The 26,807-nt window shown below is 52.9% G+C and overlaps 7 protein-coding genes across 7 annotated transcripts; 4 read left to right on the top strand and 3 right to left on the bottom strand.

The window, feature by feature from the left end:
- Positions 1–3: 3 nt before the first annotated feature.
- On the top strand, positions 4–1,809 carry B0H65DRAFT_453632 (uncharacterized protein). The gene is made up of 3 exons (XM_062826155.1): positions 4–815; positions 875–1,507; positions 1,565–1,809. The coding sequence occupies exons 1-3, from the start codon at positions 329–331 to the stop codon at positions 1,666–1,668; spliced, it is 1,224 nt and encodes a 407-aa protein (XP_062687309.1). The 5' UTR covers positions 4–328; the 3' UTR covers positions 1,669–1,809.
- A 139-nt stretch (positions 1,810–1,948) lies between these two features.
- Positions 1,949–5,080, top strand: B0H65DRAFT_63585 (putative RAD17 protein). The gene has a single exon (XM_062831187.1). The coding sequence runs from the start codon at positions 2,111–2,113 to the stop codon at positions 4,946–4,948; it is 2,838 nt and encodes a 945-aa protein (XP_062687308.1). The 5' UTR covers positions 1,949–2,110; the 3' UTR covers positions 4,949–5,080.
- Positions 5,081–6,165: 1,085 nt separating this feature from the next.
- Positions 6,166–6,651, bottom strand: B0H65DRAFT_63523 (uncharacterized protein). The gene has a single exon (XM_062831186.1). The coding sequence runs from the start codon at positions 6,520–6,522 to the stop codon at positions 6,259–6,261; it is 264 nt and encodes an 87-aa protein (XP_062687307.1). The 5' UTR covers positions 6,523–6,651; the 3' UTR covers positions 6,166–6,258.
- A 4,890-nt stretch (positions 6,652–11,541) lies between these two features.
- B0H65DRAFT_564931 (uncharacterized protein) lies at positions 11,542–14,911 on the top strand (the record flags this gene model as incomplete). Its single annotated transcript, XM_062830270.1, is given in 5 exon segments — positions 11,542–11,604; positions 11,620–11,650; positions 11,666–11,701; positions 11,726–13,540; positions 14,000–14,911. The coding sequence occupies 5 exon segments, from the start codon at positions 11,542–11,544 to the stop codon at positions 14,506–14,508; spliced, it is 2,454 nt and encodes an 817-aa protein (XP_062687306.1). The 3' UTR covers positions 14,509–14,911.
- A 2,240-nt stretch (positions 14,912–17,151) lies between these two features.
- Positions 17,152–19,206, bottom strand: B0H65DRAFT_505751 (heterokaryon incompatibility protein-domain-containing protein; the record flags this gene model as incomplete). The annotated part of the gene is made up of 2 exons (XM_062828010.1): positions 17,152–18,185; positions 18,768–19,206. The coding sequence occupies 2 exons, from the start codon at positions 19,204–19,206 to the stop codon at positions 17,152–17,154; spliced, it is 1,473 nt and encodes a 490-aa protein (XP_062687305.1).
- Positions 19,207–21,067: 1,861 nt separating this feature from the next.
- Positions 21,068–22,805, top strand: B0H65DRAFT_63401 (kinase-like domain-containing protein). The gene is made up of 3 exons (XM_062831185.1): positions 21,068–21,341; positions 21,411–22,027; positions 22,103–22,805. Exons 1-3 carry the CDS (start codon positions 21,243–21,245, stop codon positions 22,551–22,553), a joined length of 1,167 nt encoding a protein of 388 aa, XP_062687304.1. The 5' UTR covers positions 21,068–21,242; the 3' UTR covers positions 22,554–22,805.
- On the bottom strand, positions 22,795–26,792 carry B0H65DRAFT_453617 (Cullin family-domain-containing protein). Its single transcript, XM_062826154.1, has one exon. It carries the CDS (start codon positions 26,392–26,394, stop codon positions 23,074–23,076), a length of 3,321 nt encoding a protein of 1,106 aa, XP_062687303.1. The 5' UTR covers positions 26,395–26,792; the 3' UTR covers positions 22,795–23,073.
- Between the last annotated feature and the right edge of the window lie 15 nt (positions 26,793–26,807).

Below are 26,807 nucleotides of genomic sequence, written 5' to 3'. Positions count from 1 at the left end.
GACGGTGGGGCTTCACGGAGCGAAAGTGGGGATTAAAGAGCTTGGCAATGACGACAGCGGGGAAGCCAGCGAGGTGCCTGCCAGCTGGCTGTTGAACGGGATCGACCGACAGGTCCAGTTGCCGTTGACATCAGTGGAATCCCAACTGAACCGCCCCCAACAAAATTGTTAGCGAGCGCCGGGGTGCCTTCTGTATCGCCTGAGAGCTTCATTGAGTTGTCTCCATCCCATGTGATTGCAGTGGCGTGTTTTTTTCTACAACATCATCTTGTCTCGCAATCTCCCGTCGAGATACCAAGAAGAAAACATCAGTTACGTCGATTTGACCATGGCAGGTCTCCTTTCCTATGTTCCCCTGGTCAACAGGCTGGTTGGTGGTGAGGCGCCCAGAGCCATCGACGTTCCTCCCGTCGAAGTCCAAAACATCGAGACCGACGCAGACAAGCGGCCGCGGACACTCAAGCACCTCTTACGGGCTAACCATGTGAACCATTCCATCTTGTACCATGACCTGCAATATGACAACCATATGGCACATATCCTCTGCTCTTCATATAAACTGGGCGCTCAGGCACCGCAGCTGTATGACATCTATGAGGAAGAGTCCAAGACGTTGGAACCATGGAAGGACTCGCCTTCTGAGGTCTCCGAGGCAGACTGGAGGGATAACCTAGGTGACAGACGGTATCAGAGAGCCTATGTTGACTTCTTTGAGGACATGATGGTCATGAAGTACAAATATGACTGGAAGCAGGTTATTGAGGAGTTCATGTTTGGGGGCAAGCAGCCATTGATCAATGGTCTCATTTCCAGTCGTAAGTACTCAATTTCAACCTCCAAGGTCATGGTTCATTCCGCTGACCAAGTCATACAGTTGGCCATCCTCTCATCCACTTGGGCTATGCCTACGAATTCGATAATAGAGAGCTCGCCATTGAAGCTCTAAGCTTGGCGTCCTCGACGTACAATTACTTGCACAAGTACATCGACGACTCATCGTACACCAAGAAGTCTTCCTTCACCTCCACATCGCCCTCTGAGCTCCTGAGCAAGGTAGCGAACGACAGCCGATTTGACGGCCTATTTGACGAGGCCAAATTCGAGAACGTCGATGTACTCTTCGAGAAGGCCGAGCCACTGGTGTTGGAGTACTGGAATGCTTGGGAACTGTCCAACCCCGTCGAGCAATTCCGCGAGTCCCAGGAAGCGGCAATTGAGCTCCTGGTTGCATCTGTTCCACCCGGGACGCATTCTTACAACTTCTTCCTTGTCCACGTATTGACAACGAGCCATGCCGTTCGAGTGTTGCTCCCCTTCGTACCAGTCAAGTTCCACATCAATCTCGTGAGGCAATGGTGGCTCCTTACCCTGGCAGCCTACATTGCTGTGCTACGCCCCAAGGTCGATCCGGATTACATCCCTCAGGACCTGAAGGGGAAGAGCTGGAACTATGTTGAGGACAAGGCGCTGAACGGTCGGTTTGCGAAGGATGCTCATTATGTGAAAGGTTGGTTGCCCTCTTGATACTTCTTGGTTCCGATCCCTTTACTAACACACTCAACAGGGATTCGGTCAATCAGAGAGGCGGCAAGGACTTGGGGCGATGTCCATGACCGGTTCCTCGCAGCCGCGGTTCGGTTTGCGGATGATTTCGAGGGATGGTGGTAGTTTGGAGGCCTATGGGTTTGGAGTTCGGTGATGATTAAGCAAAGTGTTGCATTCTCTGTACATTATCAATGCCCTTTACAAACTCTTATCAGACTGTTAATGATGAAACCACCATAATAATCGATTCAGCGGTTGAGAAGGCGTTCTGGTTTCATACGAGTGTTACCGTTGATGAGCGAGTGCTGGGCGGTTCACATGACAAAAGGGTTAGGGTTGGCTTAGTTCTCCCTGTAAATCGTGCGTTTGCGCTGGAAATTCGGGCCAGGGCCGTGCAGTTTAGGTCGCGGTAGCCGAGTGCCGCCTATCGCGATTGCCTCCATGATGGTTTTCTGTTTAGTTTGGAACTTCGTCGCTTCAACAACCGCCGTTTTTTTAACAGCTCTCTTACATCCCGCCGTGCAATGTGACCAATTCCGTGTCGCACGCACCTGCGAAACTTGCAATGGCGCCGGCTGCAAAGCGACGCAAACGGACCATTGTCGACGACTCTGACGCCGAAGAAGACGAGAAGAAACAGACGAGTCAAAACAATCAAAACACCCTGAAGCGCTTCCTCATCGCGTCCCCCGTCGCGAACAAGTCCGCCAAGCCAGATGATGACGACCTCCTCGAAGTAATACCGGAATCTTCCAGTCCCGTTCGACCCGTTACGAGAACTACGCGCGCTTCAGCAAGATCTCAACCTCCAGCTACATCGTCTTCCACGCTCCAGAACCGACTGCCAAAAGCTGCCCCCAGAAGCCCAAGCGCAAGCCCGATCAAGTCACGGACAAGGGCACAGAAGAAACTCAAAACAGAGGAAAATGGGAGAAATGGGGACCTCAAGGTTCTCTTCTCGAAGCAAGCAGAAAGGAGCCAACCGTCTGCGGCATCGGGCGTGAGCAGCAAGGACCTCAGCGATTTTCTGGAGGATATCATAAGCGAGTCTGATGACGACATTGCTCTGTCCAAGACGGCAGCGTCCAGCTTTGTCGGACTGCAAGCTCACAGGCGCTTCAAAGACAACTCGCAAGGCACTTCCCAAGGGAGCTCGGTGTTCAGCACCCAGGCTAGTACGCTAAGCTCGACCACGGGTCAGCGATTCTTGAAGCCATCGAGGCCGGCCAGGCTAGCGGTTGCCCCAGCTGCACCAACCGAAGACGATTCTCGACCGTGGTCCGAACGATTTGCACCGACGAACCTCGAGGAGCTGGCGGTACATAAGAGGAAGGTGGGAGATGTGCGGAAATGGTTGGAGGACGTTATTGCTGGCCGGATGAGGCAGCGCCTCCTAGTGCTGAAGGGTGCTGCTGGCACAGGCAAAACGACCACTCTGAAGCTCCTGGCCGAGGACATGCAGTGCGAGGTTCTTGAATGGAGAAATCCAGCAAGTTCTTACGGTGCTCCTCAGGGATGGCAATCTGCGTCTTCGCAGTTCGAAGAGTTCTTGGGAAGAGGCGGGAAGTTTGGACAGCTGGACCTGGAAGGGGACTCACCTCCACCGGCACCGGCGCCCACCACTAACACATCAAAGCAGGGCCGAAGGCTGATCCTAATTGAGGAATTTCCAAACACTTTCAAGCGATCATCCACCGCCTTGACAAACTTCAGGAACACAATCCTCGAGTTCTTGGCGGCTAATACTCCAGCACTTACAACCTTTGCACAGGCGCCACCTGCAGACTCGATCGTTCCAATAGTAATGGTAATATCCGAAACGCTGCTTACCACAACGTCTGCTTCCGCGGACAGCTTTACTGCACATCGGTTACTAGGTCCCGAGATTTTTCGACACCCCGGGACAGGTGCCATCGAATTCAACCCCATTGCGCCCTCTCTCCTCGCTAAAGCTTTGGAGCTGGTTGTGAAGAAGGAGGCTCGAAGGTCGGGTCGCCGTAGGACCCCAGGACCACTGGTGCTCAAACGTCTTGGAGAAATTGGAGACATCCGAAATGCAATCGCATCGCTAGAGTTCCTCTGTGTCAAGGGCGACGATGACGCCGACTGGGGATCCAAGATTGCTTTTACGAAGACCAAAAAAGGATCAAAGGATGCAGCGCTGACCAAGGGTGAGCAAGAAAGCCTTGAGTTGATATCTCAGCGGGAGGCAACCCTGGGTATCTTCCATGCGGTTGGCAAAGTGGTATACAACAAAAGGGCAGAGCAGCCGTTTCCCCCGGGGTCTGAAGAAGCAAAAGCAGAGACGCTGCCTAACTACATGTCACATCTGTCCAGGCCGAAGAAATCCGAAGTTGCTGTTGACACGCTGATTGACGAGCTCGGTACTGATACCCAGACCTTCATTGCGGCTTTACACGAAAACTACGCCCTGTCGTGCGAGAGCAGTCCCCTCGACCCTAATTCTTCCCTAGACTACATGAACGGATGTCTCGATTACCTGTCCGAAGCCGACCTTCTTTGTCCATCCTGGGACATCTTCTTTGGTGGAAAAGGAGCATTCGCCGGTGGGAACTACGGCGGCAAGGATGCAGGTAGCCATATACTCCGGCAGGACGAGATGGCATTCCAGGTCGCCGTTCGCGGCCTGCTGTTCTCCTTGCCGTCGCCCGTAAAACGGCAGACACACCCCACGTCGGGTCGTGGGGGAGGAGACGCGTTCAAAATGTTCTACCCGGCTTACCTCAAGCTGTGGAGAGCCAAAGAAGAGCTGGAAGGTTGTGTGGACATGTGGGCTACAAAGATGCTCAAAGGCGAGGACGGCACGACGTTATCGCAGAGCGGCACCGCGACGATGAGTTTGACCAGCGGGGCATTGGCGTTCCAGAGGCCATCTTCGACAGCGAACCCGAACAATAACAGCGTAACAAACTGGGCTACGACACAAAGGCCTCAACCAGCCAGGCAAGAACAGACCACCGCGTCAAGTAGTTCCGCGCCTCCTCTCCTCTCACTTGGCTCCTCCGCTCGACAAGAAATGGTTCTCGAGCGTCTCCCCTACATGGCCCACATAGCCCGTCGTCGACGCTGCTCGTTCGGTTCCATGCGTATCCGGGACCTAGACAAGATCGTGTCATTCCAGGGCATTGGACCCCCCGCAACAGAGGAGTTGGATGAAGACGAAGCCGTAGGAGCGGAGGAGGCTGGGGTTACTGAGAGTTGGGCTACAGATAAACCTGTGGAGGAAGCGACGAGTCCCGGGCGAAACAAGAGAGGGCTGGGTGCGATCCTTAATCGGGCTGCGGCCAGTAGGGTGCATGGTAGTGGACAGGGGCAGGAGGCAGCGGAGCTGGGTGGGATTCAGAGCTTGGTGCTGAGTGATGATGATATTGAGGATGATTGATATGAGGGGGAGGTGGGAGCTTGAAAACATGGCAGGCAGAGGCTTTAATCACAATCAAAAGTTCAAGGGTCCATTGAGCTTGATAAGTTGATGGAGTGAATTAGGGCAGGTTCATGGTAGAAAGGGATTTTGAGCCATGTGATTAGGACGAAAAGGAATATTAGGCCTGCTTTCGATATTAGAGAGAAATAGATGAAAAACAACATGGTCTATATCGGACAGCTCAAGAAGAAATGTAACCACACATGTGCATGTAATCGAGAATGTGTGGTTACATAGATCTTGTGAGGTTCCAAAACACCAAGAAGAAATTGACGATGCTCATGACAATGAGAGCAAAAGACATGATAGAGAGCCCGAATTGCAGAACAACAACCACCGTTTGGGTATCTGCCAAATGGATGCACATAGATCTTCCAGGTCTGCCTTCAAGAAACATGCTCCTTTTGATTACTCCATCAATCTCAACTCCACAAACCGCAAAATCCAATTGTCGCGTCTGAAATCCTTAAAAAGATGTGAAACGTAGCGATGCACGAGCCATTCAGCGAGAGCACTGTTCACCTCGTGGTTGTTGTGGTTGTGGTGTTTGTTGATGTTCGCTGGTGGGCGCTGGTGCTGCCCAACCGCTGTGGTGGGGCACCCACGAGCAAATGGCAGTATATAGGTTAGGTCTTTTCCTTCCTTCCATCGGAGTGGGCCTGCTCATACGAACTCATCTCCTGCCTTTTACCGGATGTGACCGTGAGTTGGCCCAAAATACTCCAATACCCTAATCTTTGGAACAAACCATCTGGACATCCAGAATTCGAATCATATTTTTGTCATTCTTTTTGCACTTTTTTCTTGTCAGAAATCTTGGCTGCGGACATGCTGCTTCGGCTTGGAAGACGTCTGGACTTTTCTGCGACGTTTTTACTTTTTTTATTATTCTGCGTCTTGAGGTTTTTGCGACAGTTTGTTGCAGTCCAAATGGCAACATTCGTTGTTTGGCGGCGCAGCGGGCAAGTGGGACGGAGGCGAGGTGTCGCTATCGCGCGATATCGCTGTCGCGGCGGCGCACCGTTCGACACCACCAACTGCCTTGTGCGTTGCTCGCAGTGGTGAGCACGGTCCACCAACATCCCATTCTCGTTTGCTTTGCTCACGACTCCCAAACTCAGGCGCGCAATTGAGTGCGAACCACGATTCCAAGTTCGAAGCAGATGCGCGGCAGGCACACTGCAACTTACCTGTCTGAAGCAGACAACTTTAACTTCCTTGATAATGTTTTCCCCGAGGCTCTGAGGTGATTACCAACTGAAGGGATGCTAGCGGCAACAGATATTTTCGATGGTGCCTCCTGGCAACAACAACGGCACGGGGCGGACGACAAACATCGAGACGGGTTGGTTGGACGGGGTTGGACGGGTCGGAATCGGGGGGCGGTTGGGACTTGGGAGAAGGGTAAAGCCAACAACAGCACAGTTGAAGACTACCTTAGCCAACACTGACTCGGCCAACACCAACACCAACACCAACACCAACAAGCGAGACACATCCCGCGTACACATTTGAAGCTGTATCGTGTCCATGTTGGACCCGACTCCAGCTGTCCTCACTCACTCCGTTCAGTTTTACCGAGTTGCCCCTAGCAACAACCACCCTACCTACAGAGAGCCAAAAAACATTACCCCTGAACGACGGATCAACTGAAAGGAAGAGGTTCTCCACTGAGTTGCCAGTGGGTTTGAGCTTTGAAACGGGGCATGAACCGAGGGCTAGATCACAGGTTACAGATTTCCGAGATGGGTAGGCAACTGAAGTGCACAGTACCGGTATGCGTGGGATGGCTACCTTACCTTAGGACGGTGAGACTCAGTCTGAAACTCAGATATCACATTTTGTGTTGTTGGTTTGGTTAGGCAGTTGTGATTGTAACTTCTGCCTGTGACGGAAGGGATGATGGATGCCCGACCGATCATGACTGGATCTGGATCCGCTCCGATGGTGCCGGTGCCCGAACCCGACCCGACATTCGGAAGTGGTGACCCACTTTTTTCCCGTTGCAAGTCGGTCGGCATGGTCGGGTCGGGCGGCAGGTTGCGAGGTTGACTGTCGGGCATCTAATATGATCGGATGGAAGGATATATTTTGTGGATAAAACTATGTACAACACAGGAGGCAGGTTCAATACGCTTGTGATGGTTTTATCTGCCTGGCATCATAGAGAAGTAGAGCTTGAAGACGGATGACAAGTCCTCTTGATCTCGGAACTGACAGCTCACGTGGGAGAAAGATATCCTTGTTTCTAAAATAAATTTTCTGCCTTGTCTGCCAAAACTGGATTCTGACAATTGACCTTGTTCTCATCTATCACCTCAGGCAAGAAGTGTCAGGCCAAGAAAAAAAGGTGAATGTTTGCAGTGTTGCTTGATCACTAAAGCGCTCCCTTTCACCTCGTTTTACCTTGTTCCACTTGTGAACAACGATTCCGCTCTGCGCTCTTCACTGCAAGGGTGATGTGCGGTTAAGAGTGTTGAAGTAGATATCGGGGGCAAAGCAGGGTGTCTATTCGTTTTGGCTGACCACTTGGCACAAGCAATGGAAATTGGAAACATGGCAACCCGACAGTTGCCCAGGCGGAGGAGGCATTTGGTGGTCACGGAGGGGCTGGGAAATGCTTTTCGATGTCGTGCCAGATGCAGAGGTGGTTGGAGTGTCCCAAGAACCTCATGCAGCCAACCACGCAAGAGATTCAACAAAGGGAAAACTGAAAAATTGAAAACATCGAAACCAAACACGCCCCAGATGCAAAGAGCGGATGTTCGACTTTTGAGGAGGGGAGAGAGAGGTGGCTCGATGGCTGCTCCTGAGGTCAGTTGGCCTTGTCTTACATCTGATTGGTCACAACCTGCAGGGCCTGCCCAATTTGGGTTTCCTGATGGTCTCGATTCGCTTCTCATTGCAGGGCTTCAGGTCCAAACCAGTTTCCGTTCGACCTCGACAGAGCTCACGACGCCGAATTCTATGAAGGCGAACAACAATCGTGAAAAGGTCGTAGGATCATGTCAGGTTAGTCACTCCTCTCGTGGAATTCGAAGGCGGCCAATTTGGACTCTTCAGTGTTGAAATGTGTCGAGCGCAAATATCGTTACGTACTGGTCAAGCCCACAACCTCCGAAATAGACATCTTGTCTGGACATTGCCAACGACAATCATCATCGTCGCTGATGCTGGCGGTCCGGCGAGCTAGTGAAGACGATCAACCCCAGGATTGCGGTGCTGTTGGACAAATCAGCTTTCGGAGACTCAAGAAGCTATTCACGCTGAGCCAATGGATATGTGCTTAAGCGACAGGGTAGGTAGGTATGGATGGCACGGCGGCGGGGCTGTTAGGCCTGGAGGTCTGTGTCTGTTCGTTCCAGGACTTGCGTGGACTTGTTTCAGGGATCAACGATCTATCTGTCTTTGGTCAGCCATGAGGTGGTGGAATCTAGAGGGTCTGATGATGAATAACGGGCACTTTTTCCGAAGGCCGCATGGCTATACAAATGATCAATCACTGCTTCGCGGTTGAACAACGCAGCGCGTTCTCGGAGCCGGAGATCTTGGTCACGCTGCCAGAATTTCCGTACAGGAAACTCCCTGGCAACGACGACGGAGTTTTCGGTGTATTGGGCGCCCTCTCTTCACCCAACACACCGACCAACCTTTGACGGACTTTATTTATGAGCCCAGTTAGCACCCCGCTAAATTTCCCCATGAAATTCCTTGCTGCTTGCAACGCAGGTTTCGTTATCATGGTGTTGCCCGATTTCAGGCCACATGGTTCATGACATGGCACTCGCTACAAGTTCCAAGACTGGGTTTGCCCAGAGTGTATGCTGTTCTTTGCTGCTGTGAGACGGATCATAAGCTCCAAGTCCAGAGGTAGGGGGTGTGTGAGACTGCGAGCGAGCAGCAACAGGCCGGGTGCTTTTCTTTGCGTCTCCTGATGCGCCTCTCGCTTGTTCATTCCGGCGCACATTTTCATGACCGTATTAGTGGTGCCACCAACAACAAGCAACGCTTGGGGGCCGCGCTAAACGATTGCAGGCTTGTGTTCTTTTCAGATTTGGTCATGGTTGAGCAGAGGCGTTGACGGTCAAAAGTGCTGCTTGCAACAAATACCGAAAGCCGGGTCACCGGGCAGCCGAGGTGGGTCAGCGCCGAGGAAACGTGTTGGGGAAGCTGCAAAGATACGGTAGTCGGTGATCGGAACTTGCCCCATGATACGAGTGTTTCAGGGACTCGAATGTGAAGACACAAGGCGAAGCTGCCGAAGTTGCTTGCAGTCGGAAGAGAGGAGGACAACGAGAGGCGGGGAGTATTTATGTCGGGGAGCGGTCAGGTCTGGCCGGGTCCGAAGCGCTATCTTGGCGGGGCTCCTGCGATGCGCTGCCTCGCTGCTGAGGGCAATACCAATGAACACCCGGGCCACTGCCTGCCCTGTTTGCCGTGGTTTCTCATCGAGCCAGAGCTGCCTGCCTTCCACCACCTGTTACAGAAATGGCAGGAATAGCTCATATTCACCTCTACACCTGCTGGTGCGCGCGCGGTGCGTTGGTGGTGATACGAATGCCAAAGGACAAAGGAAGATGGCCGATGGCTTGCGCTCGGTCGCCGGAAACACTGTCTTGTCAGCAGCTCTGTGAGACGAGTTTTCAGCGCGATGGCTGAACTTGAGGCATCAATTAGGTGGTACCACGACATGCAGTGAAGTGAACCGTAAGTGGTCCTCACCCGAAAGCAAGTTAGTAGCAAACTGAGAACACGGAATAGGTACCAACCTGCAAGAATCTCTCAACACAACAAGGCAACGGTGGAATGATTGAAAGGTCGAAAATGAGAAGAAGAGCGCAGTGACCTGGTTGGGCATTGATACGCTTGAGGTTCCCAGACTCCTACTCATCACAGGTCCACTGCTTGAACCGACCCCGCCGCCAAGTTCCAACAGCGCATCCGATCCCCGTTGAAAGAATGTCCGAAGAGGTTGACCACAAAGACCCATGTACTCTGAAGTCGATTGTGGTTAGAAGCGGACAACAAAGATATAAAATGCTGGGAGTACTGCGATGCAGAAGATCCCTCGCGAGGACAGCTAAAGTTATATATTGCCTTCAGATGCGTCCCTCTTATCACGAGTTCCAATACCGCGAGAGATACCTCTAACTCTACGTGGGCGTAGCAAGGGTTGAATGGTGGAGTAAGTGGTTGGGTTTGCTTGGTTAACTGTTTGGACTGTATCACCAACCCTGGCATCGACTTATCAACGCTCGGAAAGGTCTTCGCTTCCAGAGTTCCAGCTGCCTCTGCCATGCTCAATGAGTGGACGCGTATCAGTTGGCGATAGGTAGCCAGTAGCCTACCTACATCCATGTAACTGCTGCCACTCCCGTCCGCTTCCGCTTCATGCTGCCAGTGTTCCAAAAACGAATTGATGACATGATTTTACGGGAATTTGTTGCTCTTGTGACGCTGTGACAAGGCGTCCCATTGCTCTGCCCACCTCCGCCCCGGTCCCGCTTCTCCCTGGCCTTTTTTCCATGGCTGATACAAAACCAACAGCACTCCCACATCACTCGCGGCCTTGTGCCTGTTTCCTCTCGATCTCTCTCCGCTTCCCTTTCCTATCCGCGGCTTGATGACCGCCGCCCTACCCCTACACCTGCTCGTCTGCTCCGGCCTACTCGAACCCGATAACAATTAAACAGCCTCAGCTCTACGGGCACCCAAGTCTACCTCTACCCGCCGAATCCGCTCGCCAGTTCCCTCCCAAACGCACGGCGGTTTCTCCTCATTTGGTCCGGCCGCCTACCTTGGATGAAAGGGTTCATCAAAACAGCGGTAAAGAACATCCCTTTCATCGTAGGGCCCAGGACAACTGGGTGTGATAAGAGAAGGGGTTAGTAGGGGCCATTTCAGTCAAGCCGGAAAAGCGATCGTGAAAGGTCATGAAGGCTGGCCTGCAATTTCGCATATTTACGGACTCGGCCGAAGTCTCTCCTCATCTCGGTGCACTGCGACAATTGTGAGCTTTTCCAACCACGTCGAGGATTCAGTCGTAACGTACCTGGCTGCGATGGGCAAAGTTGGGCTTATACTGCAGACCGATCAATAAATATCCTGTGCATACCCATGCTTCCTTCGGCGAACCTCTGCTGATTGTTGCAAGACTTGGTACCCCGTTGCGATACGACGATTTTACCCTCACATGGGACTTGGGCGAATACACTTTGGCTACAGTTCGATCTAGAGGTGCCTCGTTTTTACTCCACTAGTCAACAGTCTGTCGACTTTCTGCCTATGTCACTTGGGACCGTGAAGGGCAAACAACACACGAAACAAAGACCTCGATACTTTTATCTGATACCATATCCCGCCGAACACTTCGGAATATTCTGGGTCTAGTGACGGAAGACCCTCAGAGGGGCCTTTGAGAAGAGCAAGGTCTATGTTTGACGCTGTCTGCAGCAGTCCGTTGTGAATCCGTCGGGCTCGATCTAGCCTTTGCAAAGCTCGTTTGCCGTGACCATTCTCACCGAGCTGCTCTCCTGAGTCAGCGTGCGACTATGGACGAAATGGATTACACGATGCAGGCCTCTGTCCATCCTGTCCCGCTTCCCGGCTGGTGGGTTAATGGTCCGCAGGTCCGTGGGCAAAGTCGTTGCCCATACAGAAGTGAATTGATGGAAGGCGCAGCAAGTGGAACACAAACGGGAGGTTCTGGAGGTGGAAGTCTTGTTGGGACAACAGAAGGAGCTGGAGGAGCTGGAGGATTACAACCGAACCACGGGCAGTCAACAACAACATCCAACCACCATCCACAGTCGAGCCTTCCACACCCGCCGCCACTACTACCGCCCGCATCAACATTACACCACTCATTCTTCCTTCACTCGGGTTATTCCGACAACTCTCTCCCGCTTCCACATCATCATCAAAACTATTATTTTCTCCCTCCCATTCAGATCCAGCAGATTCCAGCATCACATGGGCCTATGCCGCCATCATTTCCCAGACATCCCTCAGACCCTTCTCCGCCCACATCCCACTCGGCGAATCGAGGGTACGATCCTGTTCACGCTGCCACTAATAGCAACAACAGCATGAACAGCCACGGCAGAACTAGTCAAGAGTCTGGCCAGGGCAATAGTGGAAACGCCGGCAACAACATGAACAACCAGGGCGGAAATCGGCAAGACGGCCATCCAGCCACTGGTCATGCTCATTCATACGGAGGCAACGGCAACAACAATAACAATGCCAATAATGGAAACGTTACCGCTCCGACCACGGGCGTCAGTGCTGGAAACACGGCCACCTCCGGTATCGGTACCAACACGTGGTTCCCAGGACAGTCCACGACGGCATCTTGGCCTCTCCCTTTTCTAGTTCCCCAAGGACAGCCTTCGGTTCCCTCCTTTGTTACACCGGGCTCCATGTCAGAGCTGTACGGCATGAATGGTGGTTCTTCAGGAAATATGGGTAGAGGGCCGGGGGCGCGACCAGCTGCAAACCCCGTATCGAACTCCGGTGCAGATGCAGACACAATTATGGGCAACACAGAAGCTCAAGGTGGCTCGGGTGGCTTGGGTGGCTCATCTGCTGTAACTGCTGCAACCGCTACCCCGCGGGTTGGTGGCTCAGACTCGGGACCGATACAGGCTGGTTGGACGCCTCAACAGGGACAGAGCCGTTCCTCTGCATTCCCCTTCCCACCACCCGGTCTCTATGAAGCAGGCTACATGTTTTCAAGCTCGCATAATCACCCCGCCCCCGGTAACAACAATCCTCTCGGCCAGGTACTGCCAGACCCAGGCCCTTGGGGTTCTCGTCACACAGGCCACGCAACCGGTGTCAACAACTCCAACCAGCATCACACGAATGCGCCCCCGCCTGGTCATCGTCGCCAGCCTTCGCATCAATCTAGTCAACCTGCACCCCCAGCTACTACGACCTCGTCGACAGGTAGCCATATCAGGCTTCCCGCCCCCGATCCTCGCTCGAGGCTCGCTCCATATCGTTCGTCAGGCATGTCGATTCCAACCGAAAGCGGCAATGACTTGTCCCATACCCTCCAGCTTCCTCAGGGTCCCCCGAATCCCCAGGGGCCCCAGGCTTCGTCATCGAGCGCTCACCGACCGTCTCGCCAACGATCAGGTTCCGGATTGACGAATACAGCTGCGCCACTTCCCGATAATCAGTCCCGCACTGGCTCCGCCATCACCTCTGCATCCGCTCCCACTTCGGTGTCCGCGTCCAATACGGGACCCCCCCTTGGACAGTCGACTTCATTCTCCCGTGGTCCTGCCTACCCCGAGATGCGAACAGAGATGGGAGTTTTCTTGGCGCGAGCTCTTCACGCACGCTCAGACAGCTTCAGTGATGACGATCTGGATTTGCCAGATGAGATACCGGGGCGCCGACTAGTCGATGAAGAAAGAACAGCCCAATTGCTCAGGGCACGGCAGGTGGCGCGCGGACAAAGTACAAAAAAGGTGGCCTCTAAAAAGGCGATAGAAAGTCTTGAAGCTGTGGATGTTGCAGACTTGCCTGAAACAGGTCGGAGTAAGTTGCCACATTGCCTTTGTGTCGCAGAAATCATCAAGTCTAACATATTAGTGTGCGATATTTGCTACAACGATTACGGTACCGTGAGCCCGGAGGGCATTACAGAGCAACCATTACGGATTCCCATGTGCAAACATGTCTTCGGCGAACATTGCATCAAAAAGTGGTTTCAGGACTCGAACACCTGCCCTTACTGTCGAGCTGAGCTTCCTACACAGCAAGTATACACTCAGGCTAATGCCCAGTCTATCAGAGAGTTTTTGGATAGTGGGCACTTCAGGCGCCATGGGAATAGAGCGTAAGTTTTGCCCTCCAGTCTTTCAACTTCTTGCTCTGACATGTTTGCAGGCAGCAGGAGTTGCTTCGTACCATGGTCCAACTCAATGAGAGGTATAGTGGTGGCCTCAGGGCATGGCAAGGACGATCGCCTCCTTCGGAAAATACAGGCAACATGAGACGGGGGCCCAGACACGGTACCTTGCACCAGCGACAGTCATCATCGGGACCTTCTGCACAAAGCAGTCAACGTCCACCTCGTGAACGGGTCAGTCTCATCCCCCCCTCGTTGGCATATTCTGTATCTGCTCTCCTGTGAAAAGTTTGGAGTTGGACTACTGACAACCTTCTTCGTGACTCAGCCTGCCTCTGATGGCGAAAATTCCTACAGAATTGCCAACACGAGCCAGATACCCTCTATGCCCCAACAACCACCGGCGGCACCATACACATCCGAACCAGCACCTCCATGGATGCATCATGGGGAAGCGTCTTTGGCCTTTGGACCTTCAAATCGCGACCCTGCTTTCCCTGATCAGGTCCCCGGCACGAGGGGTCCCGCACAAGGGCAGCCGCCTGTTCCCGAACAGCGTGATCAGCCTCTTGCGTCCACGTATCCCGGCGACAACCCCTTCCCTGGTTCTTCTACTTTCCCCCCTCCTGGTTCTGGTAGACAATGGCCTGAATAGGGACACGGGCACCATGCTTCCTCGAATCAGTTGGCCAACACTGGGGCTAGACGTGTTGCTCAGCCTTTCCCACGAGAGCGGCTCTCTGCTGCTAGACAACTTGTTCAGAATTCACGAGAGGAGGACGATACGCGTCTTGCTCGGTCAATAAACCAGGCCCTCGCTGCTGCACATCACGCGGGAATATGGCCACAAGGGCAGCGCACCGTTTCTGGACAGGATGCTCAGACTTCACCAAATAATCCCAATGAAGTTGTGGCTCGGAGAATGGAGGCCATCGTTTCTGGAGAGAATAGTCAGTCTTTCGCACAAGAGCAGCCCTCCGAAGTTGATGATCATCTGGTCACATACGTACCTGACGGAAACAACACCCTTCTTGACAGCATTGCTGCCGGCTTTGTTGACTTCAATTATTCTCAGCAACCGCCTCCTTCTCAGCAGCCGCCTCCTTCGCAGCAACCGCCTCCGCTTGATCTTTCTGGTTCTTCAGGTTCATTGCTTGAGAGAGGGCGCAAGCGTCGCCAGTCGGAGCCGTAGGAGCAGGTTAGATCTCAACGGATGGAGGCTACTTATCTAACTTCATGCTTCTCCACTTTCATTTTCACGTTCTGCTCGTTTAGACTCTTCTTCTTTCTCTTTCGCATTACTTGTTTATCATGTTTTCCTTCCGCTATCAGCAAAAAGCGTTTGGAGTTCGGGACACGGGAGCAAGCGCGGTTGCGTTTCGTTTTTCATCATCTGCATATGGCGTTCTGGTTTGCGGTTATCGTTTTCATTCATTGCCTTGTTCGAAGGAAGTATGCCAACAGAGGGATGGTACACAGCTCATGATCTTTTCATCGAGTGGTTACGCACAGTACTCGATTCACAGCACAAGATGCGGACAGATTCTACCCATCTCTTTCAGGAGAGGAGGTGATGCGGACTCAGAAGTCACTCGCAGGGTAGACGACGTGACGTAGCGCAGGTTGGAGGAGGGCTGGTTTATTTGGCTTTCTCGGGTGCAAAGGCAGGGGCACTATGAATATCAGAGGAAAGGGGAGAGTTAGAGGGAGTGAAAGGGTGAGAGGCAGATCCATGTCGGGGGTCTTTGGAGACAGATTGTTCTGGAGGGAAGGATTCATGCTCGATAGAAGGAGAACAGGTGATATGTGAGGAAACGAGGAACAGCGCAGTGAACTTAGGAATAGACCAGACATACATTGACGACTATCATTAACGCATGTTTTCTTGACTGTCTGGAACAATCAAGCCGTCACTCTTGGAAGTTGGTTCGTTTGATACACGACAGTCTCGCAAGTTGTTAGTGTGTGTGTATGTTAGTTAGTACATATGAAGACATTCCCTAAGCGGGTATAATTATCAAGAAAAGGATTTAAAAACTCAATGGTGAATGTCTCTCTAGAGGCAGTGTTCGTTCAACTTATCAAAACTCTTAATATTGTCTCAGTTTTGCCGTAGAGTCGAAAAGATGCATACAAATTATGATCTGAAGAAAATAAATATCATCCCGCTTCGTCACCATAATTTCAAATAAAAGGGGCGGCAAGTGACTTCCACCGGCATTTGCATTTGGTCGCATTCTCAACGGAGTATAACAGACAACATTTTAACCACGGTGTTCTTCAATCGGTTGTCTAGTCAAGCCCGTAGATTGCTTTGCTTGTTGTTGTTGTTGTTGTTGTCACGGCCGCAAAGCTTGTTGTGACGCCGGTGCATGCCGAGTCTCAACAGGGGGCGGCGAGTCGCAGAGCGAAGCCGAGGACACTCGGGATTATTCATGAGGGTATTAGAGGGTGAGAAAACCTCTTCCCTGCGCGCTGTCTGGGAAAAGGATACAGTAGACATCATATCCTTCTTACATCCATCCCACTTTATATCGCGTGACAATCACGCACCTCACTCTTATACGAACGAACACATCTTACTTACTTTCTTTACCTTCCTTCTTCATCTGTGGTTGTTGCAACTCATGACATGAGAGCAGAGCAAATCATCCATCCCTTCATTCACCCCGAATGCCCTTTCTTTCCATCCCATTCACCAGATGAAAATGAAGCACCATGGAGGGAGGAGATGAAGGGAGGAAGAAAGAAAGGTGAACCAAGCAAAAAGACGGAAGAAAAAGGGGCAAAAAGTACAAAAAAAAGAGGTCCGATGTGGCCACAAAGGGGATCGAACCCAGAGCCTGCTTCCCAGGCAGAGGGAGTATGCCTTCGAGATATATAGCGACGTTGACAGTTTCGGGGCTCCACTCCCTTAACCGCTACGCCACGCAACCCACAGACTCTGAGTTCGCTCCGATAGGGGAGGGGAGAAGTCGGGCTTATGTACTGCTGGGACTGGGAGTGAGAGTGGGTGCCTGTCCCGTGCCGTGTTTGTGTTCGTGTGTCCGGATCGTGAGTTGGGATGAAAGTTGTGGGGTCATCTTTGATTCGACGAGAGGTTGGGCGTTTGTGAGTGAGGGTGCGTGTATGACCTGGCAAGGAAGGTACGCGAGTTGGAGCTGCTGTGCCTGAATGGGAGAGTGGTGGGTGCTGGCCGGTCAGTAGGAAGTTGTTCCCATATGTTGTCACGTTCGTCTGTGATGGAGGATACCAGTGTAGACACATCTTGTAGGAAAACGAGATGTATTGATGGAGCTCAAACCAGGGAGAATACCTCTTCCTTCACACCTGAACCATCGTCCAGAAGTAGCTCCATCGCCTCCCCATGCATGAAGCCATCGAGATAACACTCTCCCACCAGATAGAACCTGTCTTCAGCTGTGTCGTTGTTTGCTGGCCTCAGCAAATACGGTACGTTTCCACCATACAGGATGACGATGATATCACCTTCCTTAGCACCCGCGGGACACAGTCCGACCTTGTCTCCTTCGGTCGTAAACAAACATTTGCCGTGGCATGGGAAGAATCTGAGGGGTGGATCATCCTCCTGGAACTCATCAAGGTCCTCGCACCCACGAAACCCATGAGATTGGAAATGTGAGAAGAGCTTGCTGTCCTCCTCCATAATCGCAATTTCGGAAGGGATGTTATTGCTGTCGTTATTATCACTCTTCAGCTTGGCCGACAGAGACTGTTGCCAGTTCAACTTGGTCATATCCCACATGTCCAAGACGCTCGTAGGGTCAAAGATGGCCTCATAAGCCGCTAGCATCGTCGCCGAATTCGCGTAAGGGTTTTCCTTTGAGTAGTGATAAAATTCCCTGCTCTTGATAAGATCGACGCGGAAGCCTTTCAATGCTAGAATGCCTGTGTTTGGCCTTGATAAAAGATCTACGTCGATCATGGTCTTGGCCGAGGCGCAGAGATCAAGTCCACGGTTGTTGAACAAGCCGAAGGTTCCCAAACTCCATTCGCTGCGTCCTTCGTACCAGAAGGACCATGAAGGTCTCTGAGCATGGTCGAATTCGTGTGGAGCAGCCCCTAAGGGTGACAGATCCATCCACGTGCGCCAAGGTTGTGCATGAACAGCTGATAAGATGTTGAGTGTATCGTGACACGAAATCCACCATTTTGTAAAATCCGAAAACACCTCTATCGTGTTTTTCTCGTAACTGGGGCGAGCCTGTGGGGGCAGTTGCGAGATATTGTGTGTCTCCTCTCCAAAAGACAAAAGAGCAAAGATCTTGTCGCGTGGGTCGGTGGCCTCCATGTCCAGGCCGCCGAGGAGGGCTTCGAGGATGGGTAGACGGTCGGCAGTCTTGAAAGAGAGCCCTGGTGTCTTGTTATTGATGTCTTCTGGGTTGGCATCTTCAACTTCATTGCATCCCAGATGTTGCCTTTCGATGTGGAATAGGGAGCTCCAAATACGGGGCATGATCTTGTTCTGCAAATACTGACGGTGTGTTTCCAGACAGAGGTTGGCATGAACAATGGAGTTCCATGTAAGTTCGTAAGGACCACAAAGGACAGAGACACCACCGCCTGTTGCGTCACTTGAAAAAAGACTGCTGGTAGTTGGAATCAGCCTGTTCCAAACTTCTTGGAGGACCCAAACTCGACGAAACCAGGGCAGCTCAAAGATTTGATCGAAAAACATGCCAATCTCTCCTCGAATCCAAAGCTTTTGATGCGTGTTGTGAGGGTGAAGTGGGCCTAGTTCGGTATCCTTACTTCGTAGGATGGGTAAGTTTAATAGGCGGGTTAAGTACATGAACAATGCACAACCGCGAAACTTTGGCTGTGGTGGTTCGTATGGGCAAGCTGAAGACAGCAACCGCTTGTACGAGCTCTCAACCGACTGGATCATCTGACAGTCCTCATAACTCCCTGGGTCTCCTTCACCCAGCCAAACGTAAACAGTGTGAGCGGACGAGTAAATCTCTCCCATCAGCTCTACCTGCTGGGCGCGTTCTTTCAAGTCGCTCTGCTTGATACAAACCAAGTCAATCCACAGAGTCTGCGGTTCTTGGCGGCGTCGAAGTCTCCGCAAAGCCGAATATAGGTTTCGGTTTACCGACATGCTGACGGATGCCAGTATGTTCTTTCTGTCTTTTTCGTCGCGGATCATGACGGGGTGAGGTTCCTCGGCAAACCCCCAGCAGTACGAAAGGGCGCTGAATTTGAGTCGGCCTTTCGTGTCTGCGAGAGGTGTGTAACGGAGCACAAAGCTGATAACCTCATCATCATTTTCAGAAGGCTCCAGCTCCACTAGACGAATCTCTCTGTTCACTGTATCGAGTGGGCGATACATGAGGTAGTCGTTCCATCTCGAGAAGTCGACACTTGGTAAAGAATGCCCCATTTGAGTTTGCGGAGTAACAGCCTCGACCCAAACGTCGATAGAGGCTGCCTGAACATAGTTAGTCCAGAAAACAAAGTTGGCTCTGGGAACCAAGCGTATTTCATCCCCACTATGAATAGCACCTAACCAGTCTTCCCAAGTAAGATTGAAGCATCGGTCAGTGGGACGACCGAAGTCTTCGGACGTGGAGTGATTTCGGTAGTCCCAAACGCGGTGGTGAGTGGTGTAGTCTTCCTTGGCATGGACATTGTACTGAACAACTCTGCGACGGACACGCTCTTGGCCGTTTGGCTGGACAATGTAAGCGTCGAAGAAAGTCTGGGAATCAACATAGGTTCCTTGTGTTGATCTCTCCTCAGAGAAGCCCTGGTCATGGGATGTAGTCATGAAGGCGATGCGACGGATGACATATCGAGTCCCGGCTGGGTCAGACGACGGGGGGAAAGGGACAGTGAGGGATGTGAATGCACGCGCCGGGCAGTATTCACTTATTGCGATACAGCCGTCCTCGAGGGTGGTGCTGCTGGTGAAGTGACGCCAAGCAGCCAACGGAATCAGGTCGTCGGAATCGGAAGTCATCCTGAAGTTGGCAGCTCAAAAAGGGATATGGCTCGTGGAAGAAGTGGATGATCAGATTGTTGAGAATTTTATCCGAGTCGATCGCGGCAGAAGAACGCCGATCGTCATCGAGCCTTGCGGTAGAGACGGGCTGAGCAGCCATTGCGGCTGTGTGGTTACTGCATCACGATCACTGATGGTGTGCATATTCCCGTGACTGAAAGAGTAGATATAGATATGGGCTTGTGGGAGTGATTGGTGATTTGGACCGTGGTGGTGTGTGATGTTTGAAAAAAGATGGTGGGCTCCCGTCTCCCAAGTCTGGAGTCAAGAAAGCAAGTGAACTGCGGGGAGAACACGATTCCGTCGCCCTTCCCCAACCACGCTCCAGAATCTCAAGTCATCGATTGCACTTGCCCGTTCGATTAAACCGGCCTATATTCCAGTTTTTGAGTGTTTTGGTGGAGGGAAGGTACGATGTCCGAGCTCCGTGAACTTTTTGATTAGGACGGGGCAAGTGCCACGTTGGTAGTGGATAACTTGAGCCGCGCCGACCGGACTTGGGACGAGGGGCCGGCCCCGACCATGCCGAATGGTCGTAAGAATAAACCGAACACGTTACGGTCAGTACATTACACCTTTGGTATACTCTTTTTACGCATCCAAGCGTCTTTATTATATCTTTGAACCTAACTTCTAGGCAGTTCCTGAATGGAAGAATCCCTAGGTGACTCTGGCCGATGTGTTTTCAAATTATTGTGATCCCTATCACAGTTTGGTAACGGCCTTTGTTAGCTAAAGCGAGCCGTATTTATGTTCGGTTTATTTTTACGACCACTTCGCATGCCGGAACCTCGGCTCTTTGCCCCGAACCCAGCCTTTTGCTTCCCCGGAATTCGGGCCCGCCCACACCATCCAACCTCTATCGTTGTATCGCGCCTGTTCTACACAGTAGCGTCGATGATTTCTCATCAAAGACTTTGATACACTCTCTGAGGACTCGTTTTGGATATCAGTTTTGGAAAATTCTTCAGGCTTCAATTCGGTGGTAGGAGTAGGACTGAAATTATTTCTCATTGGGGCATCTCCATCAAATAGGCGGTGTCTTGAATCGTGCACCTATCGCATCGGGGCGAGCATTCTTCAGCAGCAGCCCCAGCACCAGGCGAAGGTCAACTTCCACTTCCCCAGAGTCCCCGCTTCTATTCCCGGTCACGGTGCCCTGTCGAGACATTAGCGCCACTGTTACAGCCGCGGTCGCTGTCGACGACAACAACAATCTGTTTCAGTACTTATACACCGTGAACCCGCCTGCGCAACACCACACCCCGAACGAATCCCGGCTTCCTGGTTGCGCGCATCATCAAGAGGCCTTAGCGCAGAGATCCATAATTGTTAGCACCTGTGTTACTCAACATTGAGCCATCATGGCGGGACGGGTTCGTCATCCCATCGATGTCAGGGCCCTCGAGTCATGGCTGGCCCAGAAGGTGCCTGATATCGAGGCGCCGCTGGATATCAAGCAGGTGGGTGTCCGTTCCATTCCGACTGCGCTGCTGACCACCATTCTAAATCTTTCCCGTCTCTTCACACAGTTCGGCTTTGGTCAGTCCAACCCGACCTACCAATTGACTGCCGCCGATGGCAGGAAATATGTCCTCCGCAAGAAGCCCCCAGGAAAACTGGTCTCCAAGACCGCCCACAAGGTCGAGCGCGAGTACCGCATCCTGACTGCCCTCTCCGACACCGACGTGCCCGTGCCCAGGACCTACTGCCTGTGCGAGGATGAGTCCGTCATCGGCACCCCCTTTTACATCATGTCCTTTCTCGACGGCCGCATCTTCGAGGATCCCATAATACCCAACGTGCTCCCCGACCAGCGCCGCGCCATCTGGAGCGATGCCGTCCGCGTCCTGGCCAAGCTGCACCGCATCGACCCTAAGAGCGTGGGTTTGGAGGAGTTCGGCAAGCCTTATGGCTTCTACAGCCGTCAGGTTTCCACCTGGAAGACCATCTGCACCGCGCAGGCCAAGGTCGAGGATGTCGATTCGGGCGAGGCGGTCGGCCAGCTGCCCTTCTTCGAGGAGATGATGCAGTACTTTGCCGATGTGAGGCAGCAGCCGGCCGACAGGGCGACCCTCATCCACGGTGATTTCAAGATCGACAACCTCGTCTTCCACAAGACGGAGCCGAGGGTGATTGGTATTCTAGAGTAAGTCACCTACAACCTCCACCACCGCCACCCATCTTCCTCAACCCACACACGGAACTAACACTCTCCCTCCAGCTGGGAAATGTCCACAATCGGCCACCCCCTCTCCGACCTCTCCAACTTGCTCACGCCCTTCTACACCGCCCGCCTCGACCCTCGGCAATCCGTCAACGTGCACCCTGGCTTCCTTCCGCGAGCTACGCGCGGCCTGCCGCACGTCGACGAGATCACCGAGCTCTACTTCAACGTGACCAGCCCCATGGGACGATCCACCTTCGAAATCTCGCTGCACCGGCAGGCGTCACCCGCCGAGCAGCTGGAGCGCCGGCGCGAGCTCGCTTGGGCGCAGGCCTTCAACATGTTCCGGCTGTCGGCCATCTGCCAGGGCATTGCGGCGCGGGTGGCGGGCCGGCAGGCGAGCAGCGAGCAGGCGAGGAGGTATGCTGATGCGAGGGATCCGATGGCGAGGTTTGCGTGGAGATTGTGCCAGGATGTGGAGGAGAAGAGTCCTAGGCCGAGGATATAGACTGTACTCTGTTTTAGCAGAGGGGCCATCTCGGCCCTTCTAGTTGTTTTGGATTACTTGATTTTTGGGCATCATCAGTCATATCTTGGATCAGTTCATGGGTTTGGAGTCGATAATTAGCCAGCAAACCAGCAAGCCAGCCTCTTAGTATATAGTCCATTCTTGTCTAGCAAAGTCAAGCAACTAACTGTTTCAAGAATGGGCTTTTAACAACTGCAAGCTTTGAAGTTAACCAGAAGCACAGACAGGCCATCTCCCGGGAAGACTCAATGATTACTTCGTCAGCCTTTAACCAGTCTTGCCAGTCTGCTACTATTAACATCATTGTATGACCATACTGAAGTGATATTGCAAGGCACTCAGTTAAGTAAAAGCACTTACACCCATCCTCTACTACCATAACCCTTGACCAGAAAACATATTCCTATCAACCACTACCCTTCCACTAAAGCATTCTTTTCCTTCTTCTTTCCCTCAACCTATCATACCCTTTCCTCACGACCCTCACCTCTAACTCGTTTCACTTCTTAACCAACCGATACTTGCCCCCACTAACAACCTCCATCTCCCCCTCGGCAATCTTCTCCGCCAAAAACTCCCCCAGCTCCTCATTCGTCCACGGGAACCCGTCCGCAATCAGCATCTTCATCATCATGGCCATCTGCGCCAGCGGCATCGACGCGCTCGCGTTCGTCAGCATGCCCTTGATGTACTGCCAGTACATGGTGCGACGTTCTAGTTCCTTGGGGTCTATGGCTGGTTTGTTGCTTTCTTCTTCGGGGCCTTCTGCTGCTTGTCCTGCTTCCTGGGGGGATGTCGTGGAAGTTGGGTGGTTACCGAAGGGGTCATCATCGTCCTTGGTGGGGTGGTCTTCTTCGTCGACAATAGGGTCGCTGAGGCTTTCGATTACGACGTAGGTGTAGGATCCCCCCTGGGGGGAAGAAGGGGAGCGGAGACGTCGGAGGACCTTCTTGGAAACCCAGTACTCAAGGCAAGAGGTAATCAGGTCTTCGTCCATTTGGAGGGTGGTGTAGAGCTCGTCGACGGTGCGGCGTGCCCCGGGGGGTTTGCTTGCGTTGTTGTCGATTTCAATGTCGTCGTCGTCATCGGAGTCGTTGAATGCATAGATGACGGTTGCTTGGGGGGTGGTGCAATCGATGGTGACCGTGCGGTCGCGCAGCTCCAACTCGACGCGGACGGTGCCGAGCTGGTTGAGCCAGGTGAGCTTGCGGTTCGACTTGAGGTGCTCGTAGCCCTGTTCGTAGCGCTTCTGCTCTTCGATGATGGGGTCGGGGAGGAGGAAGTGTTCGCGGTCGAGGGCGGGCCAGAAGAGACGGGAGAGGATGCGGGCGTGGTATTGGGTCGGTTCCTGTTGCTGCTGTCGCTGGAGTGCGGCCTTCTTCCGCTTGTCTGCTGATCGGAGGAAGTGGCCTGACATCATCACGGGCGTCGCTGCCGTTAATCTCCGCTGCTCGTCCCAGGCTCGGCGGATGGCGACGTCGAGGCGTCGCGAGTCTTCGATGTCTTTGATCATGACGTCGCAGTTCTGGAGGGCCGCCTCGCCGAACCGCCGCTTCAGGAGGTCGAGGACCCGTAGCTCTTGGTCGAAGCGAGCTGGGTCACTGAGGCTCAGCAAGCGCTCGGCGACGATGGAGGCAAACTCCTTGATGAAGACATCTTCGCTTCCGAGGGCCGAAATGAGCGTGCCGATGACATCTTCACTCTTGGGCCGCTTGTAATTGGCGCCCGCATCGACGGGGTCTGGAACCCAGTTCATGTCGTTCCAGTCGAGCTCTTCATCTTCGACGAGGGTATGACGGGTTTTGGTCGGATCGTTCAGGAGGAGAGCAAGTTCTACGAGCTTGCCAGTACCGGAAGCTCTGCTCTTGATCGGGGTTGCGCCGTGAGCTTTCGAGCTGGATTCATCTAGGCCATCTCTTTGCCTTGTTGCATTCGGGGTTCTGCTCGATCTTCCTGTCGTGGTAGGTGTCACAACTGGCCCTTTGTTGGCACCGCGGCGCGTACTGGCTTCTGGCCTTTTTCCGGCTTTCTTCTGTTCCGCCTGTTGCTTGCTAATTTCCTTGACCTTTCTTGCGGCACGCACTTCGTCCGGGCTGGCCAGCAGGCCTGTCACCACGATGCGTACTGCATCTTCGCGCTGCCACAGGTAAAGTTTCAGAGACGGTTCAACGTGTCCTAGAAGGACCTTGCTGTGATCGAGAGCGTGAAAAGTGTGGATAATGTCAATGTAGGTCTGAAGAATCTCGAGTGTACTGCACCCAGGGTGTAACAGACGTGTCTTTAAAGCTTGGGTAAAGTGTGATGTTAGTTGAAGCCTCCTGGCGGAGGTGGTGATGGTTGCGCGCAGGTCATCAAGTGCTCCCCGTGAATCCGGCCACGCCAGAACGATATCGAAGAGCTCAGCAATGCGAAGCGTCGACAAACGACTAAGAGCAAGTGACTGGTATGTCTTGAGGTCAGAGAGCGTGACCGGTGACACAGAAGCATGAGAGATTCGGGACAGGACCTCGAAGCTCAACCGGGCAAAGTGGTTCTCAACCCAGTCCATGAGGGAGATGATACAAGGCGAAGTGACAGATGAACCGGTACCCCTAGACACCGTATTCAAAACGCTTGACAAGCTGCGTCTGTCCGTCGCCGACCATACTCCAGCATATGCTCCGCACACAAAAGCCGACATCATCCAGTCCATGACTTCGGCGAATAATACCTGGAAGCGCTCACCGGCAAGACCCACGTTGTGTAGCTGTTCAACAAGCTCGTGGAGACGTTGTCTCGCTGCCAATGCTTTGAAGTCATCATCGGTAGGGGGAGCTGGCCGTCGAGATTTGAGGTTACGCGCACCATCATCGTCCTCAGATGGAATGCCTAGGACGTTGCCTACGAGACGGACTAGAACAATCCGCAGAGATTTCGTTAACTGCTGTGAGATCGAGTTCCCTACGAGGGCGTGTATATCTCTCCGAAAGTGGTTTGCCAAAACCTCGACATTTACAGCTGGGGTTCCAAAGGCAGCAGCACTTTCAGCGTGGGTGATGCCCTTTACGAGTAGGTCGAATCCGTGTGAGTAAAGTCTTAGGGCAGCCTCAAGTGTACGAATGCTGCTCATGACAATGACCATGTGACGCTCATAGTGGCTGTTCTTGGCCCGCTCTTGATCACTCCCTTTCCTTTCTGGGTCACCATCTCCAGTGCTCCCCGTATCCAAGCAGCCCGATAACAGAGGTATCACGTGTTGTGAAAAATGAGCTCGCACCTGGTGGGTATGCCAGGCAAAGACATCGTCCGTCCGTATGGCTCCGGGCAGTAGCGTCGAGGCGTGAACGATATGGGCCAAAGCGTCACAGAACTCGGCATTAGAGGGCAAAGCTGCGTCCGGTGGTAGGCTACCTGCCAATGTTGGTGATGTGACGGAGGACGGGAGGGTAATTCGAGCGGTTACGAGACGCCAGGCATTATCATATGCAGCCTGGTCACCAGTCCCTGTATCTGGAGCAGCGAAGAAGAGTTGTGAAGGCTGTGAGCCGGCGGTAACGGTGCTGTGAAATGAGTTGGAGGGGGTGTGTGAAACTAGAAGACCTTGGTCGGGTGGGTTGAAGAAAGCGGGCTGGGTAGTGTCCTGGGTATCCTCGTCATAGAATGAGCCGGAAGTCACTGTTGGTCCTGTGCCAGAGTGATATTGGAGTCCTTGGCTGAAGCTAAGATTTGCTGATGGAAGCGGTACTGCCTGTGGTGTGGGTGGTGACAGGTCCGTTTGGAAGACAGACTGGAAAACACGTCGACGACGGTCCTGCCAACGTGAGGCGACTGCGGCTGGCATGGCTGGACGAGATATCTGGTATCTTGAAGCCTATACGGCGGAGGAGAGGCGATGCGGACCTGAGTGGGATGATTGGTGACTGGTCTAGTCTAGAATGTCCTAGCTGTTGACTTGTAGTGCATATGCACGCCCCGTTTGGCGCTTGCTTTCAAGATCGTCTGCAGGGGACAAATCGGAGTTGACCAAGGTGCTCAGAGTTGAAGTGAAGTTATCGTTGTTTTCATCATTGATGGTGATGGTCGTCACATCTGGGTCAGCCGCCCAAGCCACGAAGCAAGTATCCACTGGCAGTTAGTCTTGACGTCGGCGGTGTTGATGCCTGGTGTCTGATGTGAGAGGCTGAAAACCTGGGCTCACGAGATTCCTGTCGTCGCAGTTGTTGCGTTGAAGCTGTTGACAAGGAAGGGACGGGA

This window comes from Neurospora tetraspora (genome assembly GCF_033439725.1).
Source record: "Neurospora tetraspora strain CBS 560.94 chromosome Unknown B0H65scaffold_1, whole genome shotgun sequence".
NCBI classification, from domain to species: domain Eukaryota; kingdom Fungi; phylum Ascomycota; class Sordariomycetes; order Sordariales; family Sordariaceae; genus Neurospora; species Neurospora tetraspora.
Note: the sequence above shows the minus strand (reverse complement) of the source record. Positions and strands in the feature narration are given on the sequence as shown.

Bases quoted from the DNA above. Each gene is read 5' to 3' on its own strand.
- B0H65DRAFT_63585 (XM_062831187.1), top strand. From the start codon at position 2,111: ATGGCGCCGGCTGCAAAGCGACGCAAACGGACCATTGTCGACGACTCT.
- B0H65DRAFT_453632 (XM_062826155.1), top strand. From the start codon at position 329: ATGGCAGGTCTCCTTTCCTATGTTCCCCTGGTCAACAGGCTGGTTGGT. The intron at 816-874 runs GTAAGTACTCAA...CAAGTCATACAG, and splicing joins CAATGGTCTCATTTCCAGTC to TTGGCCATCCTCTCATCCAC. The intron at 1,508-1,564 runs GTTGGTTGCCCT...CACACTCAACAG, and splicing joins GGATGCTCATTATGTGAAAG to GGATTCGGTCAATCAGAGAG.
- B0H65DRAFT_63401 (XM_062831185.1), top strand. From the start codon at position 21,243: ATGGCGGGACGGGTTCGTCATCCCATCGATGTCAGGGCCCTCGAGTCA. The intron at 21,342-21,410 runs GTGGGTGTCCGT...CTCTTCACACAG, and splicing joins CGCCGCTGGATATCAAGCAG to TTCGGCTTTGGTCAGTCCAA. The intron at 22,028-22,102 runs GTAAGTCACCTA...CTCTCCCTCCAG, and splicing joins AGGGTGATTGGTATTCTAGA to CTGGGAAATGTCCACAATCG.
- B0H65DRAFT_453617 (XM_062826154.1), bottom strand. From the start codon at position 26,394: ATGCCAGCCGCAGTCGCCTCACGTTGGCAGGACCGTCGTCGACGTGTT.
- B0H65DRAFT_63523 (XM_062831186.1), bottom strand. From the start codon at position 6,522: ATGGACACGATACAGCTTCAAATGTGTACGCGGGATGTGTCTCGCTTG.